General features: G+C 52.9%; 1 protein-coding gene across 1 annotated transcript; it reads left to right on the forward strand.

The window, feature by feature from the left end:
• The first annotated feature begins 1,572 nt into the window (after positions 1-1,572).
• On the forward strand, positions 1,573-16,897 carry LOC136940729 (myosin-16-like). The gene is made up of 42 exons (XM_067233009.1): positions 1,573-2,580; positions 2,867-3,010; positions 3,288-3,444; positions 3,864-3,891; positions 4,044-4,140; positions 4,259-4,351; positions 4,495-4,558; positions 4,989-5,087; positions 5,546-5,649; positions 5,733-5,871; positions 6,741-7,009; positions 7,218-7,388; positions 7,520-7,696; positions 7,802-7,987; positions 8,075-8,162; positions 8,347-8,464; positions 8,750-8,870; positions 9,153-9,289; positions 9,388-9,469; positions 9,550-9,723; positions 9,821-10,048; positions 10,411-10,515; positions 10,609-10,695; positions 10,812-10,957; positions 11,072-11,162; positions 11,373-11,429; positions 11,521-11,607; positions 11,700-11,945; positions 12,092-12,209; positions 12,439-12,566; positions 12,786-12,982; positions 13,164-13,296; positions 13,385-13,601; positions 13,837-13,973; positions 14,066-14,169; positions 14,676-14,868; positions 15,030-15,233; positions 15,322-15,447; positions 15,578-15,748; positions 15,961-16,161; positions 16,487-16,719; positions 16,823-16,897. The coding sequence occupies exons 1-41, from the start codon at positions 2,281-2,283 to the stop codon at positions 16,682-16,684; spliced, it is 5,922 nt and encodes a 1,973-aa protein (XP_067089110.1). The 5' UTR covers positions 1,573-2,280; the 3' UTR covers positions 16,685-16,719; positions 16,823-16,897.
• Positions 16,898-18,328: the final 1,431 nt, after the last annotated feature.

The following is an 18,328-nucleotide window of genomic DNA, read 5'->3' on the forward strand; positions in this document are numbered from 1 at the left end:
TGGTAACGCTCCACATGTAGCCTGGCAACGCTCCACATGTGGCCTGGTAACGCTCCACATGTGGCCTGGCAACGCTCCATATGTAGCCTGGTAACGCTCCACATGTAGCTATGTCAACGCTCCACATGTGGCCTGGTAACGCTCCACATGTAGCCTGGCAACGCTCCACATGTGGCCTGGCAACGCTCCACATGTGGCCTGGTAACGCTCCACATGTGGCCTGGTAACGCTCCACATGTAGCCTGGCAACGCTCCACATGTGGCCTGGTAACGCTCCACATGTGGCCTGGTAACGCTCCACATGTGGCTTGGTAACGCTCCACATGTGGCCTGGTAACGCTCCACATGTAGCCTGGTAACGCTCCACATGTAGCTATGTCAACGCTCCACATGTGGCCTGGTAACGCTAATGTCAGTTTCAACCACCAGTGACTCCCTCCAACACCGCACAACACACACACACACACACACACACACCCCACAACACACACACACACCCCACAACACACACACACAACCCACAACATACACACACACCCCACAACACACACACACCACAACACACAAACCACAACACACACACCCCACAACACAAACATCAAAACACACACCCCACAACACACACACCACAACACGCACACTCCAGATTTTGCTTCTCACTGTCCCACTGTCAAGTACGGCTGTTGGAGTGTATGTGGTGTGTTTGTGATTCTCTAATGTCAGTGTGTTTCTCAAACCCTCTGGGACTAGTTAACTGTGTTCACAGACAGTTTCTCTGTAGAGATAAACACAAAAAGAGACTATATTTAAGGGGAGCCATAGCTATTTCTAAAGTATTTATGCCTTACATAGAGAGAACAGAATATTCAACTTTGAATAACTGGAAAAAGAACAAGCTGGAGAAAGAGAGCCGGCGCAGATTGATTCTAATCCTAAGGGTCCTCCTGAGGTGGATGTGTTTGTCATCAGCAGTGGGCTGTTATTAGTGCCTCCTGTGAAGGAGCAGCTGACCCTTTCCTCAGGGACCAGCCCTGCCCCTGTCTGTACCCCAGCCACAGCCCTGCCCCTGTCTGTACCCCAGCCCTGCCCCTGTCTGTACCCCAGCCACAGCCCTGCCCCTGTCTGTACCCCAGCCACAGCCCTGCTCCTGTCTGTACCCCAGCCCTGCCCCTGTCTGTACCCCAGCCACAGCCCTGCCCCTGTCTGTACCCCAGCCCTGCCCCTGTCTGTACCCCAGCCCTGCCCCTGTCTGTACCCCAGCCACAGCCCTGCTCCTGTCTGTACCCCAGCCACAGCCCTGCCCCTGTCTGTACCCCAGCCCTGCCCCTGTCTGTACCCCAGCCACAGCCCTGCTCCTGTCTGTACCCCAGCCACAGCCCTGCTCCTGTCTGTACCCCAGCCACAGCTCTGCCCCTGTCTGTACCCCAGCCACAGCCCTGCTCCTGTCTCAGTTCTGTATCCACCCCTGCTCCATTCTCCCACCTCAGTCCATCCTAGCCCTGTCTCTCCCTCCCTCCCCCGCCCTGTCTCTCCCTGTACTGCCCGGCACAGCACACTCAGGGCCTGTTTCTGAGCTATTACTGAAATGCCAGCTGGTCCAATAACTGCTGCTCCCATGGGTCTAACTATTGGGCTATTAAAATATACTGTGGGGTAATGAGAAGGAAGTTAACTGTCTCTAATATATGAAAAAATACATGATCTCTGACCATTGATTTTTTAACAGTTAATATCATTACATACAAAACTGTCAGAAAGACCGGCCTGGGTTAGAGAGGACAGAGAGAGAGGACAGAGAGAGAGAGACAGTTGTCCTCTGAGAGTGGTCTTCTGCATTAGCTAATGGTTTTAATTTTGATGGCTTACTCATCATATCCCCACAGAGAGAGATGAGAAACAGGGGGAGATGGATGGAGGGATGGAAGTGGAGGTGTGGAAAGATGGAGAGATGGTAGGAGAGTGATCTAGTGAGGGAGGGGAAGAATGCCCTCTCAGGGAAGCCCTAAAAGGTTCTGGTCAGATCTTAGAATTCCCAAACCCCAGCCTGTCAGCCTGCAGGCTGGATACATCACCCTGCCGAGGCTCCTGGGTAATGGCTGGTTTTAGAGTTGTGCCCAAATCAGGAAGGAGAGGTGCTGCTATATAAGAGCCCAGACAGAGACACGCACCCATAGCCCTGGGCCTACCTCTGAATCCTGCTCCGGTGAGTACTAACACACACACACACAAACAAACACAATTTCCAAAAGGCACCAACCAACCCTCCTCCATGTCTCCTCCATGTTGTGCGTGTCAGTTTTGCCTCAGCAGCCTGTGTGTGAGTGTGTGTATCAGCTCGGTGCGTGTGAGTGTGTGTCGGTCGTAGCAGCCATGCCGGCAGCGTACAAAGGCGAGTGTGGGGATGAAGTGGACCCCATGCCGTTCCTGGCCCCCCCAGAGAAGGAGCGCCTGGAGGCCATGGCCAAGCCCTACGACATCAAACGCACCTGCTGGGTGAAGGACGAGAAGGAGGCCTTCGTGGGTGGGGAGATCCAGTCTGAAGAGGGGGACAAAGTCACCGTGAAGACCTTCAAAAATACAGTGAGACTCACGCTGCTCTTTAAACATACACTTGTTTAGCTGATCCTGAGGAGATTCTGAGATTCAAAGTGAGGACTCGATGAGTAAGATATTAAAAGTGATATTCTATTAAGGCTGTGGATGAGACTGGTTTAAACATAGCTCAGTGTTTTATTAATACATGAGCAGACTCTGGGAAAAAAGCAGGACTGAGCCTTTGATGAACAGCCGAGACACAGCGAGACAGGGAACATCATACATCTAAAACTGAGGCTGAAGATGAGTGTGTGTGTGTGTGTGTGTGCAGACCCTGACAGTGAAAAGGGAAGACATCCATCAGATGAACCCTCCTAAGTTCTACCAGGCTAGCGACATGGCGAACCTGACCTTCCTGAACGAGGCCAGCGTCATGGACAACCTGAGGCAGCGCTACATCCACATGAGGATCTACGTCAGTTCAGAACCCTGCATGCTCCTACACCCATTACACACCACACTACACACTACAGTACACACTACACTACACTACACTACACACTACAGTACACACTACACTACACTACACTACACACTACAGTACACACTACACTACACACTGCACACTACAGTACACACTACAGTACACACTACAGTACACACTACACCACAGTACACACTACACCACAGTACACACTACACCATGCCACACTGGAACAGCACTCTGTTTGTGTGCCTGGTTGTTCATGCAGACGTACTCTGGGCTCTTCTGCGTCACCATCAACCCGTACAAGTGGCTGCCTATCTACGGCTCCAAGGTGGCCCAGATGTTCAAAGGGAAGAAACGCAATGAAGTTCCTCCTCACCTCTTCTCCATCTCAGACAACGCCTACCACGACATGATGATGGGTGAGAGAGGGAGGGAGGGAGGGAGGGAGGGAGGGGGGGAGGGGGGGAGGGAGGGAGGGAGGGGGGAGGGGGGGAGGGAGCGAGGGAGGGAGGAGGGGGGAGGGAGGGAGGGGGGAGGGAGGAGTAGCAAAAGAAAAAGTGATTAGAGGGAAGGGGGGGAGTGGTTGGGGACAACAGATGGGGGGGGGGGGGGGGGGGGTGATGGGTGATTAATGGGCCCGGCTCTGTGGGGATGTGGAACATGTGAGAAACAGGGGAGCAGACATGCTTCTCTGTCATTAGGAGGCTCAGGGGAGAGTCCGCACCTGTCCTAGCTCCACAAACACACTCCGCAGACCTGTCAGCAGACATTAACTCTCTCTTCCCCCTATTCTCTCTCTCGCCCTTCCTTTTTCTGTCAATCTCTCCTTCTCTAACAGAGCATGAAAACCAGTCTATGCTGATCACGTAAGTAGGGTTACACACACTGTTCACTACAGGGGAATGCCCGTCTTGAATTTGCTTGTGTTTATGTTTAGAGATATTCACATTCTTGTCAACAACAGTATTAGTCGTCCTCATCGCTCTCACTGCTCTGTGTTGTGGTCTCTGGTCCTCAGTGGAGAATCTGGTGCTGGTAAGACTGAGAACACCAAGAAGGTCATCCAGTACTTTGCTAATGTCGGAGCAACTGGTAGCAAGACCGTGGACTCTAAGGCAAGACCATCACCTCCGTGTGTGAGGGGGTGTGTGTGTGCGTGCCTGTGTGTGTGCGTGCGTTCGAGAGAAGGAAAGAGAGTTTATTTGAATTGGAACCTATTTGCTTGTGCTCCAGGGTTCCCTGGAGGACCAGATCATTCAGGCCAACCCTGTGCTCGAGGCATTCGGGAACGCCAAGACCACCAGGAACAACAATTCTTCACGCTTCGTAAGGAGATATTCATGCTCACTTAGAATGACCTTTTTCTCACCTGCTTCAGAATCGCTTTCACCTGTCTATCTGTCTTTCTGCTTGTCTGTCTGTCTACCTGTCTGTCTGTATATCTGCCTGTCTGTTTGTCTGTCTTCCAGGGAAAGTTTATCCGGATCCACTTTGGGCCGACAGCTAAGCTGGCCGGTGCTGACATTGAGAGCTGTAAGTGGAGCTGAAGGCACCATGATCAAGTCCTACTACCCTGAACCTAAACTCTCAAACTCTCAGGCTCAGGATCACACACATGGGCTAACCAGAGTCTCAGAGATCTCCATGGAGATCTAACCCTAGTCTCAGAGATATCCATGGAGGTCTAACCCTAGTCTCAGAGATCTCCATGGAGATCTAACCCTAGTCTCGGAGATCTCCATGGAGATCTAACCCTAGTCTCAGAGATATCCATGGAGATCTAACCCTAGTCTCAGAGATCTCCATGGAGATCTTCAGATCATTTCTCTGTTTGAGGCTTAATCCATGTCTGGGAGCAGGCTGTCAAGAGTCCATGGCCGTTATTCACAGCCTTCGATGTATTAAAATAGTGTGAACATAAGGAGCAACTTGTGTGTGTGTGTGTGTGTGTGTGTGTCGTCAGATCTGCTGGAGAAGTCTCGAGTGATCTCCCAGCAGGCAGCAGAAAGAGGATACCACATCTTCTACCAGCTGCTGTCTGGACGCATGCCAGAACTCATAGGTAAGAAACATGCACATGTACATGTACACATGAGAGAGAGACAGAGAGAGACAGAGAGAGAGAAAGACAGACAGAGAGAGACAGAGAGAGAGAAAGACAGACAGAGAGAGACAGAGAGAGAGAGACAGAGAGAGAGACAGAGAGAGACAGAGAGAGAGAAAGACAGACAGAGAGAGACAGAGAGAGAGAGACAGAGAGAGAGACAGAGAGAGACAGAGAGAGAGAAAGACAGACAGAGAGAGACAGAGAGAGAGAGACAGAGAGAGAGACAGAGAGAGACAGAGAGAGAGAAAGACAGACAGAGAGAGACAGAGAGAGAGAAAGACAGACAGAGAGAGACAGAGAGAGAGAAAGACAGACAGAGAGACAGACACTAGTTACTATCTACCCCTAAGACACCAGTCTCCTGTTCCGTGTCTGTGCTAACAGTGTGTGCTAACAGTGTGTGCCCTCCGCAGAGGCCCTGCTGCTGGTCCCAGACCCTAAACAGTATGTGTGGGTGTGTCAGGGCGTCACTGTGGTCGACAACATGGATGATGGCGAAGAACTGATGCTCACCAACGTGAGTCGACTCCCTGATTCTGATTCAGGACAGAGTTTTTACAGTGATGTTAGACATGATCTACCTGTATGTGTGTTCTCCAGGAAGCCTTTGACGTGCTGGGCTTCACTCCTGAGGAGAAGATGAGCGTGTACAAGCTCACCGGGGGCATCATGCACTTTGGAAACATGAAGTTCAAACAGAAGTCCAGAGAGGAGCAGGCTGATGTGGATTCTACTGAGGGTGTGTAACACACATCCTGCCTCACCCTCCCTCCCTCCCTCACTCACTCTCTCTCCCTCTCTCTCCCTCTCTCTTCCTCTCTCTCCCTCTCTCTATCTCCCTCACTCACTCTCTCTCCCTCTCTCTTCCTCTCTCTCCCTCTCTCTATCTCCCTCACTCTTCCTCTCTCCCTCTCTCTATCTCCTTCACTCACTCTCTCTCCCTCTCTCTCCCTCCCTCTCTTCCTCTCTCTCCCTCTCTATCTCCCTCACTCCCTCACTCACTCTCTCTCTCTCTCTCTCTCTCCCTCTCTCTTCCTCTCTCCCTCTCTCTATCTCCTTCACTCACTCTCTCTCCCTCTCTATCTCCCTCACTCACTCACTCTCTCTCCCTCTCCCTCCCTCTCTCCCTGTCTCTCCCTCTCTCTCTCACCCTCCCTCCCTCTCTCTCCCTCTCTCCCTCTCTCTCCCTCTCTCTCTCAGCCTCCCTCCCTCCCTCACTCTCTCCCTCTCCCTCTCTCTCTCTCTCTCTCTCTCTCTCTCTCTCTCTCTCCCTCTCTCTTCCTCTCCCTCCCTCACTCACTCTCCCTCTCTCTACCTCTCTCTCCCTCTCTCTCTCACCCTCCCTCACTCACTCTCTCTCCCTCTCTCTCCGTCTCTCTTCCTCACTTCTCTCACTGTACCTCCCTCTCCCTCTCTCATTGTTAGAGATTGGGAATGATTCCTACCCTGTCCCCTGATAATTCCTTATGCCTCTTACATAATCTATGTGTGTGTGTCTGCTGGTGTGTGTGTGTCTGCTGGTGTGTGTGTGTCTGCTGGTGTGTGTGTGTCTGCTGGTGTGTGTGTGTCTGCTGGTGTGTGTGTGTCTGCTGGTGTGTGTGTGTCCAGTGGCTGACAAGGTCTCCCACCTCATGGGCATTAACTCTGGGGAGCTCCAGAAAGGCATCACCCGGCCCAGGGTAAAGGTGGGCAACGAGTTCGTGACCAAAGGTCAGAACCAGGATCAGTGTGTGAACTCCATCGGAGCGCTGGCCAAGGCTGTATACGACCGCATGTTCAAGTGGATGGTCACCCGCATCAACAAGACTCTGGACACCAAGATGCAGAGGCAGTACTTCATAGGAGTGCTGGACATCGCTGGCTTTGAGATCTTCGAGGTGAACATAAATGGATGTCTGGAAAGATGGACGGATGGATGGATGTAGGCATAGTTATGTGGATTGAAGGATGGATAGATATATGGATGGATGGAAGGGAAGGAAGGAAGGAAAGATGAAAAGACTCATTTGTTAAATTGACAAACATAACAGATCATCTAATATCACGTTTCTCTCGGTCATCGCGTCCTCCCTCTGGTTCCTCCAGTTCAACAGCTTTGAGCAGCTGTGCATCAACTTCACTAATGAGAAGATGCAGCAGTTCTTCAACCACCACATGTTCGTGCTGGAGCAGGAGGAGTACAAGAAGGAGGGCATCGACTGGGTCTTCATCGACTTCGGTCTGGACCTGCAGGCCTGCATTGAGCTGCTGGAGAAGGTTAAACACACCCTCACACACACACACTCACACACGTGCAAGAAAACATATTCACACACACACACACACACACACACACACACACACAGCCCTGTGTGGTCACACTATGTGTGTCTCCCTGTCTTCTGCAGCCCATGGGAATCTTCTCCATCCTGGAGGAGCAGTGTGTGTTCCCCAAGGCCACAGAGGCCAGCTTCAAGGCTGCTCTCTACGACAACCACCTGGGCAAGTCCAACAACTTCCTGAAGCCTAAACCAGGGAAGCGAGGAGCGGATGCCCACTTTGAGCTGGTGCACTACGCAGGCAACGTGAGGCTCGCTGCGGGACACCAAGGGGAGGGTGACACGAGCACCGTGCAACGGCTCCACTTCTACTTACGTGTTTGTGTGTATGTGTTTGTACGTGTGTGTTAGGTGGGCTACAATATCAGCGGCTGGCTGGAGAAGAACAAGGACCCCCTGAACGAGACAGTGGTGGGCCTGTTCCAGAAGTCCTCCATGAACCTGCTGGCTGTGATCTTCAGAGAAGAGGAGAGCGCTGCAGGAACCAAGAAACAGAAGAAGGGATCTGCCTTCCAGACTGTCTCCAACTTCTACAGGGTACACACACACACACCCACACACACACACACATACACACACACACAGTCACACTGAACCGGCTGTGTGTGTGTTTCCTCGCTACAGGAGCAGCTGAACAAGCTGATGAGCACCTTGAGAAGCACGGCTCCTCACTTCGTACGCTGCATCGTACCCAACGAGTACAAACAGTCTGGTCAGCCTCCTCACACTGTGTGTGTGTGTGTGTGTGTGTGTGTGTGTGTGTGTGTGTGTGTGTGAGTGAGTATGTTTGTGTCCAGGTGGTGTTTCTGTGCAGCTGGTTGTGTATTTGAGTTATCTGCCTCTTTCTGCTCCAGCGTGTGTGTGTTCTGTCTAAGTCCTCTGCTTTGTCCACTCAGGTGTGTGTGATGCGCACCTGATCCTACACCAACTGGCGTGTAACGGTGTGTTGGAGGGCATCCGTATCTGCAGGAAGGGCTTCCCCAACAGACTACAGTACCCAGAATTCAAACAGAGGTGAGAGACACATTTACAGTACATGCACTGCATCCCTCAATCATTCGTCATCCATTCCCATCCCTGTGATTGGTCAGTGTTTAGACAGCCCTGTGATTGGTCAGTGTTTATACAGCCCTCCGATTGGTCAGTGTTTACACAGACCTATGATTGGTCAGTGTTTAGACAGCCCTGTGATTGGTCAGTGTTTAGACAGCCCTGTCCAGCCGTGTCTGTTCTCTTCAGAGAAGAGAGACAGGAAGAAAGCATACATGCTGACAGGCTCCTCCTCTTCCTGTGTGACAGGTACTACATCCTGAACCCCAACGTCATCCCCAAGGGCTTCGTTGATAACAAGAAGGCTTCAGAGCTCATCCTGGGCTCCATCGGCCTGGACGACATGGAGTACCGCATCGGCCACACCAAGGTAGAACTGCAGGAGGACAGCTCAACAACACACACCACACACAGTATGACAGCGCATTGAAGAAACTGAGGTATCAACATCTGTACCACACAATCTGTTCCTTCAAAACTTCCACTTCCACAATTGCATTGACAGTTTCAACATTTATTTATCAGATGCTTTTCATCCAAGCAGCGTAGAAAGATAGCTGCACATGTTCAAACAGCGTAGAAAGATAGCTGCACATGTTCAAGCAGCGTAGAAAGATAGCTGCACATGTTCAAGAACGTTCTCCCTCCCCAGGTGTTCTTCCGCGCGGGGGTTCTGGCCAAGCTGGAAGACCTGCGTGATGAGCGCCTGGCCAAGATCATGACCATGCTGCAGGCTCGCCTGCGAGGGTCACTCATGAGGGCCGAGTTCAAGAAGATGCTGGACAGACGGTCAGTTAACCTTTGACCTCTGGCCCTGACCCATCTCAGCTGCACGCTGGGTGAATGCAGGGTGTTGGTGATCCTAACTTTTGGTGTGTGTGTTGTAGAATCGCACTGATCGCCATCCAGCGCAACGTGAGAAAGTTCCTCCAGCTCCGCTACTGGGGCTGGTGGAAACTCTACACTAAGGTAACCACACACGCACACACACACGCTTACAGACAGTAATTACTGACTCTCGTTTACTTACCAACACCTCCCTCCCTCAGGTGAAGCCCCTGCTGAACGTGGCCCGGCAGGAGGATGCCTTCAAGGCCAAGGAGGAGGAGCTGAGGTTGGCGCAGGAGAAGGGGCAGGAGCAGGAGGGCAGGATCAAAGATCTGGAGGAGAAGCTGGCTACCCTGTCTCAAGAGAAGAACGACCTCGCCCTGGCCCTGGCTGCAGTAAGACACACACACACACACACATAGACACACACACACATAGACACACACACACACACATAGACACACACACACACTCACACCTCCCCACCTCCAGGAGCAGGACAGCGCGGGCGATGCAGAGGAGCGCTGCACCCAGCTGGTGCGGCAGAAGGGCCAGCTGGAGGAGGGGCTGCAGGAGCTGAGGGAGCGTCTGGAGGAGGAGGAGGGGAACGCGGCCGGCCTGGCGGCCCAGAGGAGGCAGCTGGAGGGGGAGGTGACCGAGCTGAAGAGGGACCTGGAGGCCCTGGAGTCCACGCTGGCCAAGAACGAGAAGGAGAAACAGGTACAGGGAGAGGAGACTGAGGTGTGGAGGACAGAGCGCAGGGGAGAGGAGACTGAGGTGTGGAGGACAGAGCGCAGGGGAGAGGAGACTGAGGTGTGGAGGACAGAGCGCAGGGGAGAGGAGACTGAGGTGTGGAGGACAGAGCGCAGGGAGAGGAGACTGAGGTGTGGAGGACAGAGCGCAGGGGAGAGGAGACTGAGGTGTGGAGGACAGAGCGCAGGGAGAGGAGACTGAGGTGTGGAGGACAGAGCGCAAGGGAGAGGAGAAAGATGAGGAAAAGGGAGAGAAAATAGTTTTATGTTTTAATTGTGATTGAAACTGTTGTTTAAATGTTTAACTCAGGCCAAATGTGTGCATTGTAGTCTCTGGACTCGAAGGTGCGGTCTCTGATAACAGAACTGGGACAGAAAGAAGACCTTGTTGCCAGGCTCCAGAAGGAGAAGAGAGCCCTGGAGGAACTGCAACAGGTGAGAAGGAATCAACCACACTGACAATACGCTTTCACTGGCTGTAAAACCAACGCCTTCTAATACCTTCTCACTCCTGATTGGTTGTTGTAGAAAACTCTGGATGACCTCCAATCAGAGGAAGACAAAGTCAACCATCTGACCAAGACCAACAGCAAGCTCACCACACAAGTGCACGAGGTGATCATGCACACAAACCTTCTCATCCACACCCTGATCCAGAGGGGTTATACTGGATGATTGTTCCATCACAACATGCAAATAATGTCTGTGTGTGTGTGTGTGTGTGTGTGTAGCTGGAGGACAGCTGGGAGCAGGAGAAGAGGATCAGGGCGGAGGTGGAGAAGGCGAGGAGGAAGGCAGAGGGTGATCTGAAGATGACCTTGGAAAACCTCAATGAGATGGAGAGAGCTAAGCTCGACCTGGAGGAGGTCATCAAGAAGTCAGTCTGCCTTCCACACTCACACACACACACACACACAGATGCACACACACACACACATGTAGGCATGCACACACACACACACCTCTGAGGCCTGTGCTGTTGTCCCTGCAGGAGAGACTTTGAGCTGAACAACATTAACTCCAAGCTGGAGGATGAGCAGTCTCTCAGCACCATGCTGGGGAGGAAACTGAAGGAGCATCAGGTGAGGAGGGGGGAGGAGGAGAGGAGGAGGAGAGGGGAGGAGGGGAGGAGGAGAGGAGGGGAGGAGGAGGATAAGAGGAGAGGGGGGTTGAGGAGAGGAGAGGGGAGTGGAGGGGTGAGGTCAGAGAGGGAGGGAGGATTCTCAGATCCGTAAATTATCATAAAGAATACATCTCTATGGATCTCCTATTCTGATGCTGTCTGTCTGCAGGGCCGCATCGAGGAGCTGGAGGAAGAGCTGGAGGCTGAACGAGCCATGAGAGCCAAGGTAAACACACACTACACACACACACTGCTAAACTACACACACACAGACACACGCAAACCGTCTGGTAAGGTTTTTTCCTGCTCTGTGATAGGTGGAGAAGCAGAGGGCGGAGCTGTCGCGGGATCTTGAGGACCTCAGTGATAGGCTGGAGGAGGCAGGTGGAGCCACGGTCTCCCAGGTAACCCTGTCTGACATGTCAATCACCCAGACAGCAGACTGACAGTGAGTGGAGCTCCTAGTCTGAACCCTAACCCTGACCTCTGACCTCAGATTGAGCAGAACAGGAAGCGCGAGGGCGACCTGGTCAAGCTGAAGCGCGAGCTGGAGGAAGCAGCCCTCCAATCAGAGGCCTCGGCCGCTGCGCTCAGGAAGAAGCATTCTGATTCGTTGGCGGAGCTTGGCGAGCAGCTGGAGAACCTGCAGAGGTTAAGAATCAAACTGGAAAAGGACAAGCAGAGCATGAAGGCTGAGATAGAGGACTTGAACGTCACCGTGGAAACCACTCAGAAGGCTAAGGTATGGAACAGGAGATCTGTTGCACGGATTCACTGTCAATTCTATTCTGGCACTCATATTTAAATGAAAGGGAATAATATGTGTAGGTGGCTAAGAAAAGGTGTCCTGTGTGTGTGTGTGTGTCCTGTGTGTGTGTGTGTGTGCAGCTGAACTCTGAAGTCCATGTGAGGAAGCTGGAGGACTCTCTGGCAGAAGCGAATGCTCGTCTGGCTGAACTGGAACGGAACCAGTCTGAGCTGAACACCATCAAGACCCGCCTGTCTGGTAGGAACACACACACACACTCACACAGCCACACACACCAACACACTCACACAACCACACACACACACACACACACACACACAAACACAAGCTCACCTCTGTTCTCACCTAGTATAGTACCTAATCTGTCTGAATTGTTACTGTGTGTGGTGTGTGTGTGGTGTGTGTGTGGTGTGTGTGTGGTGTGTGTGTGGTGTGTGTGTGGTGTGTGTGTGGTGTGTGGGTGTAGCGGAGAATGGGGAGATGAGTCGTGAGCTGGAGGAGGCTCAGAGTAAGCTGACCCAGGTGACCAGGCTGAAGGCCTCACTCACCACTCAGACTGACGAGCTGAAGAGACAGGTGGACGAGGAGAGCAAGGTACCTACACACACACACCTACACACACACCACACACTCCTACACACACACCACACACACCTACACACACACCACACACTCCTACACACACACCACACACTCCTACACACACACCACACACACCTACACACACACCACACACTCCTACACACACACCACACACTCCTACACACACAGGACCTCAAATAACCCTCCTCCTGCCCCTCCTCCTCCTCCCAGGCGCGTAACGCGGCGGTGGTAGGCCTGGCGAACGCCCGGCACGACCTGGCCCTCCTGAAGGAGCAGCTGGAGGAGGAGTCAGAGGGCCGGGTGGAGATGCAGCGCCTCGTCTCCAAGCTCAACTCTGATGTCACTTCCTGGAGGACCAAGTACGAGACGGACGCCATCCACCGCACCGAGGAGCTGGAGGAGACCAAGTACGTACTGTCCTCCATCTATCATCCATCAACCCATCCTCCATCTATCATCCACTCATCATTTCCCCCCTCCCTCCCTCTCCTCCTCTCCTCCTGCTCCCTCCCTCCTCCTCCCTCCTCCTCCCTCCTCCTCTCCTCCTCCTCCCTCCTCTCTCCTCCCTCCTCTCTCCTCCCTCCCCAGGCGTAAGCTGGCAGTGCGTCTGCAGGAGGCTGAGGAGGCAGCAGAGTGTGCCCAGGCCAGAGCTGCCAGCCTGGAGAAGGTGAAGCAGAGGCTGCAGGGGGAGGTGGAGGACCTCACCATCGACCTGGAGAAGGTACACACACACACACACACACACACACACTCTCACACACACACACACACACACTCTCATACACACCTGACACTCTGGCTCCATCCAGTCGAGCGCAGCAGCGGCTGCTCTGGATAAGAAGCAGCGCTCGTTCGACAAGCTGGCGGCAGAGTGGAGCCAGAGGAACGAGGAGCTGCAGGTGGAGCTGGACAGCAGCCAGAAGGAGAGCAGGTCCTACATGACCGAGCTCTACAAGCTGAGGACCGCCTACGAGGAGACCCAGGACCACCTGGAGACCGTCCGCAAGGACAACAAGACCCTGTCAGGTTAGACACTCACACACACACACACTGCCAGGACAACAAGACCCTGTCAGGTTAGACACTCACTCACACACACACACACACACACACACACTGCCAGGACAACGAGACCCTGTCAGGTTAGGCACTCACTCACACACACACACACACACAAACACACTACCAGGACCACAAGACCCTGTCAGGTCAGACACACACACACACATGTTGCAGTGTGTCATGTTCCCTGGTTCCTCAGAGGAGATCAAGGAGCTGGTGGATCAGCTGGGAGAGGGCGGGCGCAGCGTTCACGAGCTGCAGAAGAGCCGGAAGAAGCTGGAGGTGGAGAAGGAGGAGCTGCAGCAGGCCCTGGAGGAGACGGAGGCTGCCCTGGAGGTCAGAGGTCACGCTGCTACTGCCTCACTGCTGCTCTGTCACCCCATGAAGCACTCAGCCCCAGCAGGACGTGTGTGTGTGTGTGTGCGCAGGTGGAGGAAGGGAAGCTGGTGCGAGTGCAGCTGGAGCTGGCTCAGGTCAAGGCCGACATTGACCGTAGGATCCACGAGAAAGAGGAGGAGTTTGAGGTCACCAGGTAAACATTACACACACACACACACACACACACACACACACATTCATCCACACAGCACACACAGGTGGTGTGCTTTAGTAGATGTTAAACCAAAAAAATCTACCCTTAAAAAAAAATCATTTTTCTAAAAACCTTTTTATCCTTTCAAAACTGTTTTTGCGAAACTTTTTAGGGAAAATATTTTTTCAACCTTTAGAAACGTTTTTTCAACAAACAAAAAAATCCCAAAAAATTATGTTATGGATGAGAGAGAGTTACATTTAGTCATTTAGCAGACGCTCTTATCCAGAGCAACTTACAGTAAGTACAGGGACATTCCCCCGAGGCAAGTAGGGTGAAGTGCCTTACCCAAGGACACAACGTCAGTTGGCACGACCGGGAATCGAACTGGCAACCTTCGGATTACTAGCTCGATTCCCTCACCGCTCAGCCACCTGACTTCCCAGTTAACGATGTCGACATGACTTGACTATGAGTTAACGCTCCTTGTGTGTGTGTGTGTGCAGGAAGAACCACGCGCGTGCAGTGGAGTCGCTGCAGGCCACCCTGGAGGCGGAGACAAAGGGGCGGGCGGAGGCCCTGAGGATGAAGAAGAAGATGGAGGGAGACCTGAACGAGATGGAGATCCAACTGGAACACGCCAACAGGAACAACGCGGAGCTGGTCAAGACCCTCAAGAAGCTGCAGCAGCAGATCAAAGTGAGACACACACTTATACACACACACTTATACACACACACACTTATACACACACACACTTATATATTTACAGACACTTACATACCCCTCCTCCCCGATTCATTCAAATGTATCTTATTATTCCCATCCCTCCTCCTCCCTCCTCCGCCCTCCTCGCCCAGGACCTGCAGGTGCAGATGGATGAGGACGGCCGTCAGCACGAGGCGCTGCGGGAGCAGTACTGCCTGCAGGAGCGCCGCCTGTCCCTGCTGCACGGGGAGCTGGAGGAGGCTCGCGCCGGGCTGGAGGCCTCGGAGCGCGCTCGCAAGCTCATCGAGCAGGACCTGGTGGAGACCTCAGAGAGGCTCAACGAGCTCATCGTGCAGGTAGAGACACACACTCACACACACACACCCTCACCCACACACACTCCCTCACACACACCTGATCCCGTTTGTGCGCCTCTGCCCTCAGAATCAGAGTCTGACAGTGATCAGGAGGAAGATGGAGGCGGAGCTAACTCGGCTGTGTAACGAGAACGAGGAGCTGATCTCTGAGTTCCGCTCGGCTGACGAGAGAGCCAAGAAGGCTGTGATTGATGTAAGAGCCCTGCACCACTACAAAACAACATGTTCTTGTTTGACAATGTATTACACCTGTGTGTGTGTCTCTGTGTGTGTGTGTGTGTGTGTGTCTCTGTGTGTGTGTGTGTCTCTGTGTGTGTCTCCAGGCCACACGGATGTGTGAGGAGTTGCGTCAGGAGCAGGGCCGCAGCGCTCACCTGGAGAAGGTGAAGAAGAACCAGGAGCAGAACCTGCGGGAGCTCACTCTGAGGCTGGAGGAGGCAGAGCAGCAGGCGCTCAAGGCCGGCAAACGCACCATCCAGAAACTGGAGGCCAGGGTGAGGCCCATACACACACACACACCTGGGTATAGCTCAGTGCTAGAGCGTTTCACAGCAGGTTAAGAGGTTAAAGGTTAAGAGGTCACTTAAAAGCAACATCTTTTTTTTATCATTAAACACACTCACTCACACTGTCACACACGTACACAGTGGGGTGAGTGTGTGACACGCTGTGTGACACCATGTGTGACAGCATGTGTTGTGTGCAGGTCAGGGAGTGTGAGGGAGAGCTGGACCAGGAACAGAAGCGTCACGTGGAGACAGTGAAGGTGCTGCGGAAAGGAGAACGCCGTCTGAAGGAGCTGGTCTTCCAGACCGATGAAGACCACAAGACCAACCAGCGCATGCAGGAGCTGGTGGAGAAGCTGCAGAACAAACTCAAGTCCTACAAGCGGCAGATCGAGGAGTCGGTGAGTGATGGTGGTGATGATGGTGGTGATGGTGGTGATGATGGTGGTGATGGTGGTGATGATGGTGGTCGTGATGGTGGTGGTGGTGATGATGGGGGTGGTGATGGTGGTGGTGATGGTGGTGATGGTGGTGATGGTGGTGGTGATGATGGTGGTGGTGATGGTGGTGATGATGATGATGATGGGGGTGGTGGTAGGGGTGGTAGGGGTGGTAGGGGTGGTAGGGGTGGTAGGGGTGATGGTGGTAAGAGAGACCTAGCCAACAGGGAAGTACGTGTTATTCATTGTACTGAAAAGTTGAACGTGTGTGTGTGTGTGTGTGCAGGAGGAACAGGCCAACTCCAGCCTGTCTAAGTACAGGAAGACGGTGCATGAGCTGGACGACGCAGAGGAACGCGCCGGGAACGCAGAGATGGCGCTCAACAAGCTGCGCACCCGCAACCGAGCCTCGGTCGGGAAGGGCTTCACCTCGGTGGAGATCGTCCAGGTCACCAAGCCTGCCAAGGGAGGACAGGAGGAGTAGGCTCCTGAACACACACACACACACCAATACCACAGGTCAGATCTCTCTCTCACTCACACACACACATCTCACAGGATCCCATCCTCACAGTATCAACTGACTATGCAAGAGACTGAGTGTGTCTCTGTGCCCCTGCAGAGTGACACACACCCAGTCCTCCTCACGTGGATGTCCAGGCGCAGGAGAGGACCTCCATGCAGCAGCCATCCCACCCAGTCCTCCTCACGTGGATGTCCAGGCGCAGGAGAGGACCTCCATGCAGCAGCCATCCCACCCAGTCCTCCTCACGTGGATGTCCAGGCGCAGGAGAGGACCTCCATGCAGCAGCCATCCCACCCAGTCCTCCTCACGTGGATGTCCAGGCGCAGGAGAGGACCTCCATGCAGCAGCCATCCCACCCAGTCCTCCTCACGTGGATGTCCAGGCGCAGGAGAGGACCTCCATGCAGCAGCCATCCCACCCAGGGAGCGTTACGACCACCGCCAGTCTTAAACATCACTGATAGTCTTAATGTCAGAGAATGTGCATGTGTTTCTATGTATCCACTCTTAAGGTGATGCTATAGATCTGTCTGTGTTTATGTATACGTGAGTGTGTGTGTGTGTGTGTGTGAGAGTGTGTGTCCTGGTGCCTCCACTAGAGGGGAGCGGGTAAAGCTGTGTTCTCACGTCAACGACAGAGAACCCACCTGTGTGTGTCACTACTGTGTGTGTAACACTACTGTGTGTGTAACACTGTGTGTGTGTACTGGCCTGCTGCTAAGTCTTAATAAACCACAAGCAAGTTAGTGAGTCTCTTGTACCTTCTTCTGAACAAGCCTCCCTCCTCCACACACAAGTCCCCCATCCTGAGGTGAACCTCTCATCCGTTCATCACAGTGCCTCCTCAGCACACACACATCACACACACATCACACACATCACGGCGAACGAGGAACTGAAGACAGCGAATAGGGAGAGAGACGTATCATACATCAACATGGATTTTATTTTCATTTAGTTTCAGATGAACGTTTCACATTTTATACAAAATCATTAGAAAACATCTGACAGCCTAGCCCCTCCTCCATCCACAGCTCTTCCCACACTAAAGGATCATGGGTAATGATCATGCACCTGGCTGCTTCTCCAGTGCCCCTACCTGAGCGGCCAACCAAACTCTAACCCTGGGTTAACTGTCCACCCACAGAAACAGGCCCAACCACACCAACCCAGAGTTTCTAAAAACGTTGAAATCACAGTCAGGCATGTCCTGACAAGACCGTCAGTGATACGTTATTTTGTCAAATCTAGTAGACAAGAAAGAGAGAATGATGTGGGAGAACTTCCCAGCTCTGCAGCAGAAACCTGCCCAGCTCTCTGACTCCCATCCTGGGATGTGTTTGAGCTAAGTACCACATTGGAACACCATGCATTTTACTCACGCATGACATGTCAAGTGGGTTGGTTAAGTAGATTAAAATCAGTAATATCAGAGTTAAATCAACCAATGACGGCAGGGCTTAGAGGGAGAGGGGGTGGGGCACACCCACTGAGCCTCTATCTGATTGGGTAAAGGGAGCAAGGAGTAAGCGTATGTGAACGTTGCTAATGTACAAGCCCAGAAACTGTCACTTCAGCTGACACGCATACGAAAGTGCATACA

This window comes from Osmerus mordax, chromosome 3 (assembly GCF_038355195.1).
Source record: "Osmerus mordax isolate fOsmMor3 chromosome 3, fOsmMor3.pri, whole genome shotgun sequence".
NCBI classification, from domain to species: domain Eukaryota; kingdom Metazoa; phylum Chordata; class Actinopteri; order Osmeriformes; family Osmeridae; genus Osmerus; species Osmerus mordax.